At 35.5% G+C, this 22,498-nt stretch overlaps 1 protein-coding gene across 14 annotated transcripts in view; it reads left to right on the top strand.

The window, feature by feature from the left end:
- The window catches only part of LOC119252770 (adenylate kinase 9-like), a 74,659-nt gene that overhangs the window by 47,220 nt on the left and 4,941 nt on the right, over positions 1-22,498 (top strand). For 11 of the 14 annotated variants that reach the window (XM_054699090.1, XM_054699093.1, XM_054699086.1 and 8 more), the window contains 9 exons: positions 5,129-5,285; positions 6,432-6,546; positions 10,749-10,825; positions 14,689-14,844; positions 17,932-18,024; positions 18,542-18,742; positions 19,093-19,214; positions 20,032-20,244; positions 22,157-22,417. In XM_054699090.1, coding sequence (XP_054555065.1) covers positions 5,129-5,285; positions 6,432-6,546; positions 10,749-10,825; positions 14,689-14,844; positions 17,932-18,024; positions 18,542-18,742; positions 19,093-19,214; positions 20,032-20,244; positions 22,157-22,417 — 1,395 coding nt within the window. The remainder of the gene's footprint in view (positions 1-5,128; positions 5,286-6,431; positions 6,547-10,748; positions 10,826-14,688; positions 14,845-17,931; positions 18,025-18,541; positions 18,743-19,092; positions 19,215-20,031; positions 20,245-22,156; positions 22,418-22,498) is intronic. The other 3 variants (XM_054699094.1, XM_054699096.1, XM_054699097.1) reach the window with 3 other exon arrangements.

The following is a 22,498-nucleotide window of genomic DNA, read 5'->3' as shown; positions in this document are numbered from 1 at the left end:
TCAATAGATGCTGAGAAAGCTTTTGACAAAGTACAACACCCATTCATGATAAAAGCCCTTGAAATTCTTGGGATACAAGGAACATACCTCAGCATCATAAAGGCCATATGACAAGCCAACAACCAGTATCATTCTCAATGGCGAAAAGCTAAAAGCATTTCCATTAAGATCTGGAAAAAGACAAGGATGTCCACTCTCACCACTGCTTTTCAATATAATACTGGAAGTCCTAGCCAGAGCAATAAGAAAAGAGAAAGACATACATGGAATCCAAATAGGAAAAGAAGAAGTTAAACTATCACTATTTACAGATATGATAATATACATAGAGAACTCCAAAAACTCCACAGAAAAACTAATTCAACTAATCAATCAGTTTAGTAAAGTGGCAGGATACAAAATCAACACGCAAAAATCAGTAGCCTTCCTCTACACAAACAGTAAATCTGAAGAAGAAGAAATAAAAAAAAAATCCCTTTTATTATCGAAACAAAAAAAAATCAAATACTTGGGAAAAAATCTAACAAAAGAGGTAAGGGACCTATACAAAGAAAACTATAAAACACTGTTAAAAGAAATAGAAGAAGACACAAAGAAATGGAAAGACATCCCCTGCTCATGGATTGGAGAATTAACATCATCAAAATGGCCATCCTACCAAAAGCAATATACAAATTCAATGATATTCCAATAAAAATTTCTATGACATTCTTCAAAAAAATAGAACAATTATTGGGCCTCCCCAGTGGCACAGCAGTTGAGTGCTGGGTTGCAAAGCTGCCTGCAGCCTCTGCAGCACCACTGGGCAAGTGTCCCACATGGCGCGCAGACCTCTCCTGCCGCCCGCTGCTCCCCTCAGCAGTGTACCTTGTCAGTCTGCCTGTTCTGTTCTCTGCTCTGGCTCTGGTGAATTCTCTCACCCTCCTGTGCTTCTGACTGTACCCAGTGCTTGTATAAAGAAATAAATAAATCTTTAAAAAAAAGAAATAGAACAATTATTGATGAAATTCATATGTAATCAACAAAAACCCCGAATAGCCAAAGCTCTTCTGAAAAAAAAAAGAAGGGAATGGAGGCATCACACTCCCAGACTTAAAACTATACCACAAAGCCATAATCATCAAAACTGCATGGTATTTGAACAAGAACAGACACACAGACCAATGGAATTGAATAGAAAATCCAGAAATAAACCCACAGATTTACGGTCAACTAATATTTGACAAAGGAGCAAAGAATATGCACTGGAGCAAAGAAAGTTTGTTCAATAAATGGTGCTGGGAAAACTGGGTCGCTACATGCAAAAGAATGAAGCTTGACCACTACCGCACACCATGCACAAGAACCAGCTCAAAATGGATTAAAGAACTAGACATAAGACCTGAAACCATAAAATACATACAAGAAAATATAGGCGGGGCCTCCCTGGTGGTGCAGCGGTTGAGCGCTGGGTTGCGAAGCTGCGCGCGGCCTCTGCGGCGCCGGTTCGATCCCCGGCTGCTCCCCGGCCACCAGAGGAGGGTCCACATGGCGCGCAGATCAGCAGTGTATCCCCACTCTGGCTCTGGTGAATTCTCTCGCCCTCCCGCGCTTCTGACTGTACCCAGTGCATGTATAAACAAAACAAACAAACAAACCAGCAAACAAATAAATAAAGCATGCCTCTATAAAAAAAAAAAAAAAAAAAAAAAAAATATAGGCGAAACACTACATGACATGCACCTCAAAGACATCTTTACAGACACATCACTCAAAGCAGTGATAGTGAAGGCAAAGATAAACAGCTGGGACTACATCAAATTAAAGAGCTTCTGCACAGCAAAAGAGACAATAACCAAAACAAAGAGAAACCCCACCAACTGGGAGAAAATTTTTGCACACAACACTAACGATAATGGACTGATCACAAAAATCTACAAAGAGCTGATGAGACTTAACAAAAACAAAGAAAATAATCCAGTCAAAAAATGGGCAGAAGAGCTAAAAAGAAACTTCTCTGAAGAAGAAATGCAAATGGCCAACAGGCATATGAAAAAATGTTCAACATCACTTGTAATCAGGGAAATGCAAATCAAAACTACAATGAATACCACCTCACACCAGTGAGAATGGCACATATTAAAAAAACTAGCAACAACAAATCTTGGCAAGGTTGTAGAGAAAAAGGAACTCTGCTGCACTGCTGGTGGGAGTGCAAACTGGTCCAACCACTATGGAGAGCTGTGTGGAGATTTCTTGACCTACTGAAGACAGAGCTTCCATATGATCCAGCAATTCCACTCCTAGGTATTTACCCAAATGACACAGAAACATTAATTCCAAAGGGCACCTGCACCCCTATGTTTATAGCAGCACTATTTACAATAGCTAAGCTATGGAAACAACCCAAATGCCCAAAAATAGATGACTGGATCAAGAAGATGTGGTACATATACAGAATGGAATATTACTCAGCAATCAAAAAAGATAAACACATGCAGTTTGCAGCAACATGGATGGAGCTAGAAGGGATCATGCTCAGTGAAATAAGTTAGAAAGAAAAAGAAAAATACCAGATGGTCTCACTCATAGCAGGAATTTAGAAAACCTAAATAAGAGACCAACAAAAAGACTAATCAATACAAAGTAAAAATCAAAATCAACAAGCAACTATAAACCAGAGACACACTATTGCGGGGGGGTGGGGAAAGGAAGGACTGGAGTCAAAATAAGTGGGGAGGTGCAATTGTATGGGGAATATAACCAAAACGAAAATGCATACATTGTGCAAAGATGAAAAAAGATGTAAGAATTATATAAAATAAAATATTTAAATAAAAAATACATTAATGTGCATTTTATAATCCACATTGTTATGTGTAATGTACCCTAATGAACAATTGCTTGTGTTTTTTGTAAGTTTTCATTTATCAACAATTATGCAATATAATTTCATAGCTTGGAAATTAATTATTCATTTATTTTTATTGTCTTTATTTTGGTTCAGTTGTTTATAATAGAATATTATGTATATGAAGTCAGTGCCAAAGTTAGCTAATTTCATCTATGAGCTAGTAAGTTGTAAGCCAAGACAAATTTTGCTCCATAGCTAAAATTTTGTGCAGTACCCTTGAATTTTTGGTCATAGGGAAAATGGGTGGACACACAAGATTTTTCAATCTAAGGCAGTGTTGCTTTAATTTTATCTTTTTAAAATTTGGACAGTAAAATTTTTTGTTAAGAAAATTTATATTTTTTTCCAGTTGTGTTGAGATGTACTTGACACATGACATTGTATTTAAGGTGTACAACATAATGATTAGATATATATGTGTATATTACAAAATGACTGTTATACTAAGTTTAGTTAAGATCATCTCACGTAGTAATAGTGTGTGTATGTGTGTGCACATAGGAAGAATTATTAAATATACAATACAGTATTGTTAATTGCAGTAACTTGTAGATTGCATCCCCAGAATTTATTTAACTTATAACTGGAATTTTGTACCTTTTGATACCTTCACTCCTTGTAGGCACTGCCTCTGTCAACCACCAAACTGATCTCTGTTTCAATTAGCTTGTTTTTTTTAGATTCCATGTATAAATGACGTGAGCTAATATTTGTCTTTCTGTGTCTGACTTATTTTGCTTATATTACCTCTTAGTAGCTTTTTCCCCTTAATTTCCTATGTTATATATTTTAAAGTGTTTAAAAACAATTTTGTAAATACAAATGGCCACCAGGCATATGAAAAAATGTTCAATGTCACTTGCAATCAGGGAAATGCAAATCAAAACTACAATGAGATACCATCTTACACCAGTGAGAATGGCACATATTAAAAAAACTAGCAACAACAAATGTTGGCGAGGATGTGGAGAGAAAGGAACTCTCCTGCACTGCTGGTGGGAGTGCAAACTGGCCCAACCACTATGAAAGCTGTGTGGAGATTCCTCAACCTACTAAAGATAGAGCTTCCATATGATCCAGCAATTCCACTGCTAGGTATTTACCCAAAGGACACAGAAACATTAATTCCAAAGAGCACCTGCACCCCTATGTTTATAGCAGCACAATTTACAATAGCTAAGCTTTGGAAACAACCCAAATGCCCAAAAATAGATGACTGGATCAAGAAGATGTGGTACATATATACAATGGATTATTATTCAGCATTCAAAAAAGATAAACACATGCAATTTGCAGCAACATGGTTGGAGCTGGAAGGGATCATGCTCAGCAAAATAAGCTAGAAAGAAAAAGAAAAATACCAGATGGTCTCACTCATAACAGGAATCTAGAAAACCTAAATAAGGGACCAGGAAAGAGAGTAACTGTAAGAAAGAAAAAAATCAAAGTCAACAAACAACTATGAACCAGAGACACACTTTGGGGGGGTGGGGCGGGGAAAGAAGGGATTGGGGTCAAAATCAGGGGGTTGCAATTGTATGGGGAATATAAAAATAAAAAAATAAAATTAAAAAAATAAAATTAAAAAAACAATTTTGTACAAAAGACTTTGTTCAGCTAGAAATATACAAAGCAAATAATCTTAAATTCTGTATAGTTCAGACAGTTTTACTTGGCCCTCTTGACATTGCTTCCTCTTTGACTTCTGATATCCTGTGATTACCTGGAGACTCAAAGCTGTTTAAAACCCTTTGAGTTGGTATACTCAGATCCACATTACCAGTTTCCATGTGCGCATTGAAGCTGTTACTATATTAGTAGCCGTCTTAGCACCTCTAGGCTCTTACACTGAAGGATGAGCAAAAGAGAAGTGAAGGCTGATGTCACTAAAAAAGGCAAGCTGCAATTGGACTTTGCTATTCATAGACCACCGTCATCTGGGAGCATAAAAATGCAGATTTGGGGGTCCTGTGCTAGATCTTCTGAATCAGGTTCTGAACTCTGTAATACTGAACAACATCTACCAAAACTATATTGCTGCATTTATTTAATAAAGGATTTTGCTTCCCAGTTAATTTTTAAACTTATGGCTTTATTTTAAGTTTCTCTTTTTTAAGTTTCTCTGTGCAGTCAGAAGAACTCAAAATATCATTGGTTAAGGTTCACAAAAATGTGGTGGTAACATCCTTGAGTTGTCAAACTGTGGTGGTAATACCAGTGTGTCATTTTTCACAGGTAACAGAAGAAAATAAGAATAGGTTTGATGGTGCCCCCATCTATGGAGGGTGGATATTGGACAACTGCCCTGCTATTAAAGAACTGTGGACAGCCTTAAATGAAAAAGGAATTACACCTGATTTAGTAATCATTTTATCAAATGCAGAAAACAATGGTTGGTAGATGTTTGTCACGTAAATTTGAAAATGAAGTTATTGTTGCAGATAATATTTTTAGTTAAAATATGCAATGGAAAACTCTCCACCCTCCCTAGATACAAATGTCATCCCAGCAATTCCTTAGTGTCCTAGAGACACACAAAAATACAGCTTCCAGCCACCACATAGGTGATCAAAGCTAATGCGCTAGAACACTGGACATTCCAGCAGGCCCTTATAATCATTCTTGGGAGATGAGAATTTAACACCTTTCTCCTAACCAGCTCTATAATTTCTAAATGCACAAATAAGGCTGAGGACAAAGACTATACATATATTAGTCTGTCTTCACCTCAAATGAGAAATAGTAGGTACATAAAGAGAACAAAATTAAATTTTAATTATGCTATCACTTTAAGTCTATAGTTATCAACATAGTATGATACTATTATGTGACACTGGCATAAAAATAGACCCTTGGACCAATGGAACAGAATAGAGAACCCAGAAATAAATCCACCTTAACTAATCTTCAATGAGAAGACCAAGAATATTTTGCCATTTTACCTCTTAAGGAAATATATTTGAAAATAGGTTCCAGAAAATGAAAATGAAATCTATATACTTTTCATGTTTTAGTTTTTTATATCATGCCATATTTTAGTTATTTATATAATATATACTTTTTTTTAGCAATTTTCTAATTTTTTTTGGTCATTTCCACATTTTTTTTAAAGATTTATTTTTATTTATACAAGAACTGGGGTACAGGCCAGAGGCGTGGGAGGGTGAGAGGATTCACCAGAGACAGCGGGGAGCAGAACAGGCAGACAGACCGAAGACACTGCTGAGGGGAGCAGCGGGTGAGACAGGGGAGGTCTGCTGCGCCATGTGGGTTGCTCCCTGGCCAGCCGGGATCGAACTCGCGCTGCAGAGGCTGCGAACAGCTTCACAGCACTGCGCTCAACCTGCTTTGTCACCGGGGAGGCCCTATAATATATACTTTTTAAAAGGATTTAAGACAGTCTCAATGCTGTAAAGAATAAAGGCTATATTTAGATAAGTGCTTAAGGAAAAGCAAACTGGAAAATAGACAAAAAATTATATTTCACTATATTTTACAGGCTTCAAAATTAGTATTATTCTCTTTTTCTGTATTTTAGGAAAATATTTGTTAAATAGAATATATTTAAAGAATAAATCTGAAATTGACTCCAGTATTTTAGAAAGATTACTTGAAGAGCTACAAAAGAAAAAAAGAGAGGAAGAAGCAGCAAGGTAAAATCTCCTGACATAATAAAACATGTTAATGTATCTTTTATGGTTGTTAAATATCTACTTACAATTTATATCTATGAAATGTCTTTAATATCAAAGTAGTGTTCTATTAACTGGGTCCAATGTGAATTAATTCTAAGAAAAGCTGTAATTTCATCAAAAAACCCATAATTTCTGAAGTACAGGGTTGTAAATATTTTCAAGGCTCCAAATCAAACTTACTCTAAACGACTTTTTAAAAAAATCAACAAGCACAAGTAAGACTTTTTTTTTACCATATTTATCTGATAAATAATTTCATTAACTAGTATTTACAACTTAAATAATATGACAAAAAGAAAATCAAAATACTAAATGTGTGATCGAACTGAAATCTAAAACCTCAGTCCTATATAATGAAAGAACAAGACGAGGTTTTTTCCTTCAAATTTTATTGATTTACCAATCATTTACATAACTATATAATTTTGGGAGTCCAACTTTACCCTTTCATATATGCACACGCTTCACTCATTCACCCTCCATCTACTTAACATTAAGAGCTCATTGTCTAATTTGAGTACAGTGAGGAACTTTTAAAAATGTGAATACATTTCTATCTATTCATTAGTAAACTATCAAATTCTTCAGATTGGGGAAAAAGTATAAAAAGAAAAGGTGTATTATTTTTTCATTGTTCTTCCTTGCTGAAACACATCTTTAGATACTTTACATTTTAATTTGTTTCCTGCTTCTCAAAGTAACAAAGAACAAGAAATTTAAGAAACAAATTTCTTATGCTAATCCATTAAACTTCCTACTATTGATGCTGGTATCTCTTGAAGTTTACTCAAATGCTATTTCCTTTTCAGATATTAGCAATTTGAGCAGGGATTTTGGAGAGTTCTTTGAGATCTAGAAATTTTAAAGCTGGAAAGTGGGTAGTGAAGTTGGTATAGATGGATAACTGATAGGTCTGTGCCAGAGAATTTTATTTCTCAGTGTTTATTATTCATCTAAGTTAACCATTACTTTGGGAACTTAACATGTTCCCAAAGTATGTTATACTTATATTAAGTATAACATATAATGAATATTTACTATAATAAATAATATTATATGATATAGTGACGAAAAAGTATTATTAACTTAGAGAATAAATTTATTACATTTATTTTTAGCTTTGAAAAGTTTTGTTACAGTTAACTGGAATAAAATTCTCTTTAGACAAACAATTTATTAGCTAATCAAAGTGAGGACTCAGACTCTGGAAGGAATCTGACAGATTTTACTGTGAGAACTGTTTCAAAAAATCACAAATTTGAATGTAGTTTATATAGATAGGAACAGTGAGTCATTGACATTAAGAATGTAATTATTCTTGACAGGGGGTGCCTCTGGTTTCATATTGTTTTGACCTAAAGATGTTGGTATTATATAAGTGTCGAAGAAGGCAGTATTGGGATAAATTTCTTCCTTTCTAAAGAATGTACCATGGATGGCACAGCAGACCTCCCCTGATTCGCCCGCTGCTCCCCTCAGCAGTGCATTTCGTCAGTCTGTCTGTTCTGTTCCCCACTCTGTCTCTGGTGAATCCTCTCACCTCCCACACCTCTGGCCTGTACCCCAGTTCTTGTATAAATAAATAAATCTTAAAAAAAAAAGAATGCAATGTGGAGACCGCAAAGACTGGGTACTGGTATAGGGGGTTCAAAAGACTGACTCTACATGCAAGTAGTAGATTTTACATAGCTATTTCAGATATATGAGATGGCTTTGCTCTCTTGTCTCCTAGAGCAGGTAGTTGTCACTCCCAGAACATAATGTTTATTTACACTGTATTCAGTATACTTACTGTATATTCGCATTATAAATAAAACTACTGCTAGGATTTAAGCATTTACCTAATTTTTCCCCAGTGTATGAGAAATACTCAAATAATTTAAAAATATCAATATGAATATAAAAGTAAAACAAAAGTCCATGTGATTTCTAAGCTGATAGTCTGCTACATTTTAGGTAGGAAAATTACATGTATATCTCTAATTTGCTTAAGAAAGGGAAAAGATCTCCTCTACGTTCTCCCAATTCTCATCACTCACCTTACTTTTTCTATATGGAATCTTCTGAACTATTTCTATAATTTATTATAATGAATTTTACTTCTTTTAATTCTGGATTTATATAAAATCTTTGTAAACTTTTTTATGCCAAAGACTTGCCCAGATTGAAGCAGACTTTTCTACATTTCTACATGTTGCTTTTTAAAATATTTAAAACTCATATTTAAAGACATGGGTATTTCAAAACAAACTTTTTTCATATACTGCAGAAAATGAATCTAAAACAGAAAAAAAGAAAGAAAAAAACAAAACAAAAAATAACAGATACTCATTTAAAGACCTTTCCAACTTGGCTAGAATAGAGATCAACTTAACAGGATTAAGAATTACATCTTGGGCTAAAAATCTAAAGACATAATAAATTCTACAGTTTTTACAGCCTCAGTTTCCAAATGTGCCAGTCAAATGCAGAATAATTTCTGTCATTGCCATTTCTCTCTTTCCCCCATTTGTCTTTGACTCACCTATCCAAGTGGTTTATCAAAATTATCTAGTAATCATTATCTAGCAAAATTCTTCCTCATTCTTGCTAAGTCTCAGATTCCTAGTAGCAGCATGCTTTATCCAGATTTGAATATGGAAAGCCTCACAAAGGAACTCTGCCTGAACGAAATAGAATTTGCACCCTATCAATATCTCAGAAGTCTGGGTCTTGAATAAAGAGAACCTTGTTCCACCAAAACTTCAGACTGGATTGCAAGATTTGGAATACAGTGAGAAAGCACCCCCTATTAGCAAGAAACACCCATTGGGAGAAGAGATGTAGTATTGTCTTTTGAAGAGAATATATGTAACTACATTATCAAAAGAAGAGGAAAAGGACACAGAAAACACAGGTCAACAGGACGGGTTAGAAGTGTGCTACTGAGTCTACTTAATTAGTCCCCTTTTGGTGAATACTTGATACAGTTTTTTAATATTATTTTTAGTATTAATTTTATAAGATGCAATCAACATTCTTGTATTTCTACATGCAATAATATAGCAATTCCTGAGGAATCAATTTCTCGACATAGAATGTCTAGGTCGAAGGCATTTTAATTTTTTTTAATATTTCAATTTTAACATTTTAATTTTTAATAGCGTGCTTATACCTTTTTTCACCATTAAGGCAGGTTTGGTGTTTCAACTCTAATGAAAAACAGATCCCAACTAGATATTTTAAGTCTCCGTATTCAAAGTTCCTTTAAATATTATTATTACAGTACTAAAAAGAAAATAAATCAGAAAATAAATTTTCCATCTACAAAGATAAATTCACAAATGTTCTATTATTCAATATAGAAAATTGTTTTAAATGCAAAAAATTGTTAAATAAAATTTTAAACTCTTATAATGCTATCATTCAGGTAATTACTATTAGCAGATTGATTAGTTTGCTTTTAGTCATCATTTATATACTTTCTAAACAATTAAAATTGTATTACATATAGTTTTATACGCTTTTCACTTAGTATTATACTGTTAAATGAAAAGCATTTCTCACTTAATCAGAAGGGGATACGGTACAATGTCTCCCTTTAATCTTTCAACTTGGTGTATAACAATCCTTTATTAATTTTTTTTTAAAGTTTTTTTTTTATTCATGCATACAAGAACCGGGGTACAGGCCATATGTGCGGGAGGGTGAGAGGATTTACCAGAGACAGAGTGGGGAACGGAACAGGCAGACTGACTGAAACACACTGTTGAGGGGAGCAGCGGGCGCAACAGGAGAGGTCTGCTGCTCCATGTAGGATTCTCACTGACCGTTGGGAATTGAACTCGCGCTGCAGAGGCTGCAGACCTCTTCACAGCGCTGTGCTCAACCACCTGCGCCACCAGGGGAGGCCCAATCTTTTATTAATTTTGACAGGTTTCCTAATTAATAGGCAAAGTTTTACAAAATACAAGATTCCAACTTTTCTTATCAAAAAAAAAAAAAAAACCTGGAAATTAACTGGTCTCAACATGAGTGAATTAGACATTTACATTGTAAAGTAAAAAATATTATGAACAACTTACTCTGTTTTTTTACCACAATAAACCTTAACATCACACAATATTGTGAGATGTCTGAATATCCAAAGATAATTTAAATTTTGGACCTTTTTATTTCAGAAAAGCTGCAGAAGAGGCACGGAGACTAGAAGAACAAAATCAAAGACTAATAGATGCTATGAACGAGAAGGCAAAAGGTGAATAAACACGGATTGATACAAATAATGTGTCATTTTAATTTTGTGTTGTTTCTGGGAGCACTGGCAGTATTTCAAGTGAATTATTGGCAGGGTCACCATTCTTCCCAATGTGCCTGTGAAAATCCAAGTTTCTACCTATGGCATTGAAGTATCTGACCCCTTTCATTCTCAAAGTGTTACAATTTGGGTAATAAATTCTACAATTACCTTGGTAATGGATTCATAGGAAAAAGACTCCTGATGCCCTATCTCCTTGCACCCTCTCTAAGAAAGGGGTACATGGCAGGACACCTTGTACAATGAGTTTAAAATGGTTGCCGCCTCACAGCTCTTGGAATTATTTGTATTAGAAGGATCCTCCAAGAATGAGGGAACAATCCAGCTCTCACTGTGGCTGTCCATTGTCTTTGCATGTGAACTTCCATCTCTATTATAGAACTGATTCTAAAAGTTTCTTCTGAAACTGGAGACTGGAGTTCCTTTTCTTCCCCATTCTTTTTTTTTTTTTTTCCTTTGTTGAGATGACATTGGTTTATAACACTGTATATGATTTAGGGTTATGGGTTCACATAAAGCTTGAGCTCTTAACCTGTGGTCCATGAATAAAATTCAGGGGTATGTGAACTTGAATGAAAAAATAATCAACTTTATTTTAGCTAACCTTTAACTGTAATTTAGTGTTTCCTTCAACAAGGCAACAAACCACAATAGTATTAGCGGTACTTTGACTTTGTTATCAGTAGAAATGAAGATAGGTTTATAGTACATTACAGTTTTATGTATCTTGTTTATGCTTCTCGCTATTCCAAAATTATGATAGTTCTTGTTATTTAATGCATTAATAAAGATGCACACATCCCCTATAACATAAAATGATTTGATATCTTGATAATAGCATTTCAATTTCAATATGCTCGATTTCTTATATATTTTATGAGTTTGAAAGTGTTACTCTAGGGTCCATAAGTTCTACCAAACTGTCAGAGAAGTCCTTGGCTTCAAAGAGTAGAGAGTGTTGTTTCAGGTTTCCATAGCTCTGCAATAGGCCACTCCAAAAGAACAAAACATCACCATTTTTATGTGCACATAATTCTGTGGATCAGGTCTTTGGACAGAGTTTATCTCTGCCCCTAAAGACCTTGGTTCTGACATTGAGTAGTAGAAGGAAGTCACTTGGAAGTGAATCCTCTACCCCAGTCAAGACTTCAGATTGACATGTGCAAAGATCATATGAGATTATTGTTATTTCAACCACTAAATATTGAGGTAATTTATTATGACACAATAACTACTAGCAACATATGCTCAGTCAAAATCACAGAGAGTACAAGGATCTTAGAGCATCTTCCAGTCCATTGCTGACTTATGTAATACACAGATTATCCATTAGGTTCTAGAAAAGAGTATTTTTTTTTATTTCTGCATCATTATATCAATTCTTTTCATATGTATGCTTTATAATGTACCTAGTATATATAAAAAAACAAATTTTAAATAACTAAATATACACACATTAGAGGTATATGACCAATTTTTTTTTGTTTCTTATTCTTTTGTTTTTTACTCAGTTGAAGGACATTTTGAGTTTCTGGCATAGCGCTCAAAACTTCATCCCAATTCTGATAGGATTCATCAAATGCTGTGTCAGTATAAAATCCTCCATAAAACACAAAACACCCACACATTCCAGATCACATACTTGAAAGGTACATGCTACGCAGTCCTGCTTAGACCTCAGAATAGAGGACATTTCAGGATGCTTTTTTCTGGGTGCTTAATCATCCAGATTTGTATTAATCATCCAGAGTTATTTCACACCACAGGAATATGATTCTTGGAATATCCTCACTGGAGGGAAGAAATTCTCACAAAAATTTAAAAAATAAGTTCATTAATTTTAATATGATCTTTGCACAGAAAACACTTTGTTTTTAGTCAATTTCATGAATATAGAGAGTTTGAGATGGGTTTTCTGACACCACCATTTATCCCATCTTCTTCCTGAAAGACTTCTACATATATATTTCTTATAGTGGCCATTAGCAGCTACACAAAATTTTGATTCATTATTTTTAAATTTACATTTAACATATCAACCAACATGGTATTATTTGACCAATATGATATTATTTGTGATTAGCTACAAGAAAAATCTAGTATTATATATTGAGTTGCTTAGTGCTGCTTGACAGAAATATAATGTAAGCCACATATGTAATTTTTCTAATAGTCATGAAAAGTTTAAAGAAATGTGTGAAATTGACTATATTTTACTTAATAAGTGATATTCAAATGATTATTTTAACATGTAATTGATACCAATATTATTGACATATTTTATACCAATTTTTCATACATGCATTATTTTTATTTATTTGTACATACAAGAACGGGGTATAGGCCAGAGGAGTGGGGGTGAGAGGATTCACCAGAGACAGAGTGAGGAGCAGAACAGGTGGACTGACTGAAATACGCTGCTGAGGGGAGCAGCAGGTGAGACAGGAGAGGTCTGCTGTGCCATGTGGGTTGTCCCTGGCCAGCGATTGAACTTATGCTACAGTGGTTGCGGATAGCTTCATAGTGCTGAGACTTATCCGCTTGTGACACCAAGGAGGCCCTACATTTTATACTTACCAGTGTATCTCAGCAGGTACCAGCCACATGTCAAGTACTGAACAGCCACTTTTAGCTAGTGCTGAACTTCAGACAATGCAGGTCTGGTCATTCCCTTATTGAATAGATACTTGGGCTCTTTCCAGTTTTTTATTGCTATACTATTTGGAATTGTTATAAACATTTCCTCTTTGAATGAACCCTTGGTTTGGTACTCCCATGTACTCTGAGCACATGACCCTCATCCTTTACCTTTTTTTTTAAATATTATAAACTGTTAATTGGTACAAAGTAAACATTTATCCTGCTGCATTGTAACTCATAATTCATCCTGTGGCCATAGTGCTTGAGACATATGGAGACCTTTTAATCTTGCCTCTCCTCTTCCTGTCAGGCAATCTCATTTCTCATTCAATTCCCAAGGTGGGTCTCTGGTTTGCTTCTGGCTCTACCACCACTGTGCAAGTAGATGTACTTGAGAGAGTGCTGCTGGGATTTTTTTCAGTGGGGATACAGCCCCAGTGCCTTTCAACCTGTCTTTTTCTCCTTTGCAAGGCCTCCCTGCTATCTTTGTGGGCATGCCCTGTCATGCCCCAGGCCATGAAGGTCTGTGGACACTTAAGTCAGAGACTTAGTATCCTTTTTGTGTCTATGACCTGAACCAGTCATATCCCCTTCGCTGGGCACTTTCAACCCTGGGAGTAAAAGCAAAGAGGAAAACTCATGTCATCATGGAACATATCACTGGATCTATCTTTGGAACAATTTACATCCAACTCTTCAATTGAATTTAAGCTTGAACCTTCCCTTACTTTCCACTTTAATTTGTCAGCAGCGCTTTTCAGGGATTATTTAGAAAACACCTGGAGACTAGAGTCCTTCATAGCTGACATCCTGTGCTTTACAGGATCTGGGTCCTGAGAGAGATTTTCATTATTACTATTGAGGTAATGTTAGTTTACAACCATATATAGTTTTCAGGTGTACAGTTTCTCACCTAAGCAATGACACCTACAGCAAAATGTCCAGACACTGTCCTACATCACTTTACCACTATATCTATATTTTAATAGACAAAATAGATAATGTATCTATCTCCCTCATTAAACCCCATGCTCCAAGAGGCCCATTTCTTCTTCTTTGTTTTGGCCTCAGCACCAAAAAGCTTGTCTGGTATAACTAATTAAATATTTGTTGACCCAAAGAGAAGAGAATGACAATTTATTTCTTCTCATTTCTTTTGGAAGAAGAAGAGAATGACCCTGAGGCCGAAGAGGAGATCGAAGGTGAGGAACCTGAAGTTCAAGAAGCAGCTGAAACCCCTGATGTAGCTGAGGAGACCAAGGGACCTTTACCTGAAGAGCCTGAAATCTCTGAGGTCCCTGAACCAGAGCAAGAATCAGGTCAGACTTTATTGAGGCCCATTTACCCGCATTGGAGTGTTTTATGTGCATGCTTGTGTATTTATGAGTGTGTGTTGAGAAGATGGAAGCAGGCTAAGAATGGAGACATCCATCCTAGAGAACAGCCATTTAGTTCAAGTCACATGGTTTGAAGTATGGAAGGAAAGCCGCGTGATCTCTGGCCGAGTACTGGCACTCAGGGCCTGCTACATAATTTGTGGGGCATATTGCTCAGAAAACAGGGGAAAAGTGCCACTAAAGATCCTAAAATATAAAACTTTTTTTCTTTTCTCCTGTGATTTGTCTCTCAACTTACTGTGGTGCATTTTATTTTATGACTACTTCATGTCATTCCAAAAAAGAAAATTTAAATTTTAAGTTACTGCCACTGTTCATCTTATTTTTTAAATGCAAATAGAACATTTAACTCCTGCAGAATAAATGAAATGAAAGATTTATTATTTCACAGTGATGCATGTATATGCATTTACTAGGTCATTGTCATTTTCATATACAAAACATATACAACTTCTTAATATGCACATATTCTACTAACATTCTCTACCTTTAGCTTCCTATTAGGGAAGGACTGAAGGGAAGAGGAATTCTAGGTTGCCTTTATCTTTCCCTTTCTATGTCATCACTTTCAGCCTAATTGCTTAGCTAATACAGAAAAATAACAGAGTAAGGGCCTCCCCAGTGGCGCAGCGGTTGAGCGCTGGGTTGCAAAGCTGCCCACGGCCTCTGCAGTGCTGGTTCGATCCCCAGCTGCTCCCCGGCCACCAGGCGAGGGTCCCGCGTGGCGCGCAGACCTCTCCTGCCGCCCGCTGCTCCCCTCAGCAGTGTACTTCGGTCCTTCTGCCTGCTCTGCTCCCCGCTCTGGCTCTGGTGAATTCTCTCACCCTCCCTCGCTTCTGACTATACCCAGTGCTTGTATAAACAAACAAACAAATAAATAAATCTTTAAAAAAAAAAAAAAACTGACTTAAAAAAAAAGTGAAAGTATGATCTCTCCAGGGTTTCACATACTCCCCTCCACCCACTCCTCAGTCACACTTCCTACCACAAATAGTGGGGCCCTTTGAATTTTATGCTCATGCTCGGGCATCAGGAACATTCATAAAGATGAAATGACAAGGACTGGCAAACACATATCATGCATAACTCTGCTCACATATGTATTCCATTGATGTCTGCTTAGGTCTTGCTGTAGTAAACAGTTCAAAGATAAAATTATTAAAAATTTCAAAATGACAACAAACGAGCATTAAACTCTTGATACCAATATGAGCATGAGATCCCATGCAGCTACACAGATCACAGGCCCACAAAGCCAGCCTACGTAAGATTTCCAGTTTGGTGGGTTGAGCAGGCAAGAAGGAGTCTCTGAGCGATAAAAGTCACTCTAAAGACTGAAGCAGCAAGATAGGGGACCCCACCATGGTGATAGTGAGGCTCTTAAATGCTTCCAAGCACACTTAGAATTGGATTAGAAACTGATCTTACAAATTAAGTCTTCAGACACCTGCTGCTAGATCCCAGCCTGGAACAACTCAGGGTTATAAAGCTCCTGATAGTTGATAAAAGAACCAGAATTAATGGGAATTTTTACAATGAGAAATCTCAAGTTCAAAATAGATTATTTTTTCAACAAACAACTATGGGGAGTGGGGGGTGGGGAAAGGAGGGATTGGGGTCAAAATAAGGGGGTTGTAATTGTATGGGGAATATAAAAATAAAATTTAAATTAAAAAAAAACAAAATAGATTATTTTTGCTATAGAGATTGGTATTATCAGACAAAAAGTATAAAATCATATCCCTTGTACCACACAGAGGCTCCAGCAGAATAAAATACCCAATTTCCTTTTAAGAGTTCCACACTTTTATTGACTTGAGCTCTCACCCAGAAACTTTGTTATTTTCTTCAGTGCCTAGTCAATTAAACTGTTAATTCTCCGACCCACCTACATATTGCAAGACCGCAGGTCATAAAATACCCAAAGAAATAAAATAAACTGTCATTCATTAATACCAAACATACACCCAGAGTCTTAATATCTACAGTGTTTCACAATTAGGGAGGATCTGGACTAGAGAATGATTTAATTTTATTATCTTTTATCTCATTCCCTCCCCACCCCCAGGGAATCTGCTTTGCATGTTCTAATGCCAACATCCTACTCCATTAGGCTAAGTTCTAGCCTGATGCTGTAAACATAACTGGACTTCTAGACTAGTTCACTTCTGTGAAATGATGGATCTGTATTGCCATATTAAACCATATTCTATTTCAGAGGGCCTTACATTTGGTTTAGCTAGTGATTTCTTCTTCCTCCTTAGCGTCTCTTTCCACACAGTCTCTTCTAAATTACATAGGTAGGTAATTTTTTTCACTTAAAAATGCCCCATTTAGTCCTCAAAAGACAAATACTATGTAATTCCACCTAGAGTAGTCAAAATCATAAAGACAGAATGTATTATGGTGACTGCCAGGCAGCTGGACAGAAGGGGAGGTTGGAAGTTATTGTGTCATGAGTATAGTTTCAAGTTTCCAAGATGAAAAGAGTTATGAGGATGAAGGTTGGGGATATTTATACAGCTGTGTGAAAGTATTTAACACCACCATACTGTAAACTTGAAAATGGTTAAGATGATAAGTTTATGTGTATTTTACCACAATAAAAAAAAAAAAAGAAAGAAAGAAATGGCCCTGTCAAACATAAATTCATTACTTTGGGCACTTCTGTTTGTTTTTTGCTTTACCAAGAGTGCCCTGTTGCAGATGGACAATATCTGCCAAATACAAATCCGCTGCTGTCCTGATGCCATGTACAAATACTATTGAATAATATTTAATTGCACTTAGCCAAAATTGTATGACCATGTATCAAGTCTTCTGATCAATGACCTTTTGTATATTTAAGAATATTCATTTTCTGCCCTAATTCCTTTTTATGTCATACTTCAGGTAACAAGAACTATATGTTACATTAGATATAGTATATACAAGTTAAACTGGTATTTGAAATTATAATGGAATAATGTTTTAAAATTCAAACATTGACTATTAGATTTCTTTTCTAAGGACCTGAATCTTCTGAGTATCCTGCAGTTGAAATAGAAGTTGAAAAAGAAACCAGTGAGGTCCTGGAAACTGAAGAAGAATTACTTCAAGCAGGTTAGATCATAACATAAAAGTGGTTAGTGCATAAAAGTATTCCTCATATTTTCTTAAAAATGGTCTTTGTCTGTTATTTAAGGCATAATACAACCTTCTACTTGTTTCTTTCTTCAGTTGATGCTCATTCTGTTTATTTAGCTTATAATATTAAAAGTGTATCTAAGTGTCTTATAATTCTGTTTTTCACCAAATACATCTAAGTGTATCTAAGTGTCTTATAATTCTGTTTTTAACCAAATACCTTATACATTTTATTAATAGTTAAATTTGTCATATGCAATTCATATCAATTACCCAAATAATTTGGATTTTATTAATACATAATAATTTACTAATAGATAATAATTAATCTATTGCCAATACAAGGATCAAAGTATAGTTAAAATATGAATTTATGAATGCCTACATAAACTGAGAACAATAAATTCATTTCTTGCAAGGGTTTGAAAAGCATAAAGCTTAAATTATTTTGGCAATCTATTTGAAGGCTCTTTCTTCTTTCCTTTAATAAAAGTTGAACTGCCTGAATTTCCAGAAGATGCTTATCCTGATGTTCCTGAAATGGAGCCATTTAAAGACCATCTCCAGTCTTTTGTCTCTTCTTGGAGTCTTATGGAAGCAGCAGTCACTGAATCTTTTATTCAAATTTTAAACTTGGAGATTGCACATAAGTCTCCAGAGGAACTATTTCAGAAAGTAATCGAAACTATGGAAAGTAAGGGCTAGAATCATAAAACATTTGTTATAAAAAATCAGGTAATATTAAAAAAGTACTGTGAAACATTAATGCCTTTCTTGATGGTTATGAAATATAACATTCACTATATCAGCAATGATTTTTTAAAAGTTTAAACTGTCATAGAGTAGGCACCAGCCAAACAGTCATGGGGGACCATAGCACTGGCCACACTAGCCACAGTCATATAGAGAATTTGTAAAGACCTATTTGCAAATACATTTAAGCTAAAAGATCAGTCATTATAATTAATTATCCTACTCTTTGCCTGCTGTGATAAATATTAAGCCTAAAAATATTTTCCCATATGTTCTCTTTTTTTTTAACAGAACCTTTTCAATATGCTGGCTGGGAGTTAACTATTGACGATTATGATGAAGAAGCTGAAGACTATCAGGCCGAAACAGAAGTTGAGGAGGACTTAGAAGAAGAGGAAGAGGAAGAGGAAGAGGTATGGTTCTTTTATTACTGCTCATTCCCATTGATCCCCTCACAACTGTTTGTGACCCCAAGTGAATAAGCAAATGTCCTCAACTTTATAAGCATTTTCACACATACTTTACCCCCACTTCAGTTTCACTTGACCCTTGAAATGCTAGGGCAACTTAGTATATTACACTGATGAGGGCAAAATAAAGTCTTTTCAACTTCTTTCCCCATGGAAACATCTGTAGGTATTAGACGCAAATGTACTTCATAAATTAATAGAAGTTTTACATAAAAGACAACAATGGAGTGTTTGAGAGTCTGCTTATATGATATAATGAACTGTATTCTCAAACAAGAACAACTTTTTGCTATTTGAATTAAATAAAACATTCCCCAATTATTATTTGAGCACAGTTCCTTAGTAGGAAACAAATACCGTGACATCTTCCATTTCATTTCCAATGGGTAAGAAGTTGTGACCCTGACTTAACTTTTGCTTCTTGGGAATAATTTTAACCTGACCTCACAGTGACCCTGCACCAAAAAATCCTAAGATTCTTCACTATATCCATGTCTGTAGAGGACTGGAGAGATACCTTTATTCGCAATGCTGCTTTATTTTCCTTATGAAAATAAAGACGTTTAGGATACATAGAGGCATATGAATTAGTAAATTTTTAATTGATTCAAATAGTATAAAATTGGTCTTTTGTAGATTGTTTTAAAGATATATTGTTATGAGTTAAATATTCAAGGTGCATTTTTTTAAAATTTCATCTTTAGTATTATTTCAAAATACTCTTTGTTAATGTTTTCCAAATTTTGAATAATATTTCCAGAATGATGACAGAATTAAAGAGAAGAGAAGGCATTTGGGAGATTCAAAGCATTTTTGTCCAGTGGTTCTCAAAGAAAACTTCATCCTACAACCAGGCAACACAGATGAAGCAGTTAAATATAGAGAAAAAATCTATTACTTTTCAACTCCTGAGGCTAAAGAAAAGTTTTTGGAGCACCCTGAGGAGTATGTGGCTCATAAAGAGCCACTAAAGGTAAAAACAATATTCCTATCCTATTGATTGTTCCTGCGTACTTTCTTAGGGACTTAAGACCAACCTTTGTAGTAATGTATACATAACCATTTTTAAGTGTACAATTAGATGGCATTAATTATATTCATAATGTTTTATAATCATCACCACTATCTCACTCTAGAGACTTCTAATCACCCCAAATTGGAACTCTGTATAATTTTAACAATGACTTCCATTCTCCCCAACTCCTGGCCAAATACTCTATTTACTGTTATGATGAAATTGTTTATTTTATTTATCTTGTATAAGTGGAATCATCCAGTTTTTGTTTCCTTGTGTTTGGCTTTAACAAATATTTTTAAAGAAGAAAGAAAGTTGTTCCAATGATGACAAACAAGAATTAAAAAAAAACTTTAGGATGGTTTGTTCTACAATCTTGGGAACAATAGCCATCTGAACCAGTTTTGAAACAGTTTAATTGATCAAAGATGTTCACCTCAGGGAACACTCCCTTACAGTGTAACCAATGTCAGTCCTAGCTCCTGAGAGTCAGCCAGTCAGGCTTGGAGGAGCCCCTGTGATCCTGCCTCTGAGAGTGAACAAGGTCTACACCCCAAATCCTGAGTCATCTCACTTCTACAGATGACATCAACCCACTCGCACCTCTGAAAGTCCATCAACCCCTGAATCCCAACTTCCCCAAATCCTATCTTATGATCAGCAAACTGCTCTGCTCAGAGAAAATAACAGTAGGGCTGGCCTTTAATTTAGTAAACTGTGTTTTACTTCAGCTAAGATGATATTACATGTTAGTTAGACACAAGGCATTACTGTAGAAATCAAAATGAATAATTACTTTATGTTGTGTTCCAAAAGGTTGTTCTTGAAACTAGATAGTTCCTCATCTCTAATATGGAAATTACAGAACTTGATGAAAGGACTTCCAGCATGTCATTAGTAATGGGCTTTTTGTTTGGTAAAGAGTTTGGTGGGTTTTTTAATCGTGCTAAGAGAGTGCCTTTCCATTTTTTAATTAGAAATTTTTTTTACTTATTTTTTGATGACATTTTCTTTTTCTTGAGATAACCTTGGTTTCCAACATGATATATGATTTAGGGGAAGAGGTTCACAGCTCTTCAGATTATGTTACCCACCACCAAAATGCCGATACTCTACCATTGACTGTTAGGCCCACTCCTCCTTTGTTCCCCATCATTTTTAAAAAACAAAACATTTTATAACTATAAGAAAGTGAAAATCAAAATCAACACACAACTATGAACCAGAGACACTCAGGGGGGGTGGGGCGTGGGGAGGGGAGGGATTGGGGTCAAAATAAGGGGTTGCAATTGTATGGGGAATATAAAAATAAAATTTATTATAAAATAAATAAATAAATAAATCTTTAAAAAAACATTTTATTTTATTAAATACCTTTTGATTCATAACTGCAGAATGAAGTTTAAGATGTCCTATAGATGCTCCCTGAGCACCATTGTTCTTGCATTGAATTACATCAATAGATATGCTAATCTCGAAATAGCAGTCTTGGGAACAATAGCCATCTGAACCAGTTTTGAAACAGTTTAATTGATCAAAGATGTTCACCTCAGGGAACACTCCCTTACAGTGTAACCAGTGTCAGTCCTAGCTCCTGAGAGTCAGCCAGTCAGGCTTGGAGGCACCCCTGTGATCCTGCCTCTGAGAGTGAACAAGTCTACACCCCAAATCCTGAGTCATCTCACTTCTACAGATGACATCAACCCACTCGCACCTCTGAAAGTCCACTTCACTGAGTTTGTGAAGTGATAATTCCTACTCCGTCTTAGGGAGGACAGTTAATATGACATGTATTTTCTAAATTATTCAAAATTTCCTTTTTTTCACCCTCCCTCTCTCCCATCTCTCCTGACCCATCCCACTGTGGCAGGCTCCCCCATTAAGAATATGCCTTCTAGGCCCCCATGGTTCTGGCAAAACTGTCTGTGGAAGACAATTGGCAGAAAAATTGGGGATTTTTCACATTCAGTTTGAAGAATTTCTTCAAGAAAAACTAATGGTCAAACTTGAAAAGAAAGTTGGACTTGAATATGAGGAAGAGTCTGAGGAAGAACAATCCGCAAAAGAAGAAATTGAAGAGCTTGCACGTCAAGCTAATATTACAATCAAGGATGACACACCAAAGAAGCCGGTAGTAATATTAATATTCTCTTCACAGATAGTTGTGCTTACTGTTAATACTTTTGGAAAATAGAATATAAGTTGTATAAAA

The sequence above is a fragment of the Talpa occidentalis genome, unplaced genomic scaffold (assembly GCF_014898055.3).
Source record: "Talpa occidentalis isolate TD23 unplaced genomic scaffold, MPIMG_talOcc4v2.1 talOcc4.2, whole genome shotgun sequence".
Taxonomy (NCBI): Eukaryota; Metazoa; Chordata; class Mammalia; order Eulipotyphla; family Talpidae; genus Talpa; species Talpa occidentalis.
Note: the sequence above shows the minus strand (reverse complement) of the source record. Positions and strands in the feature narration are given on the sequence as shown.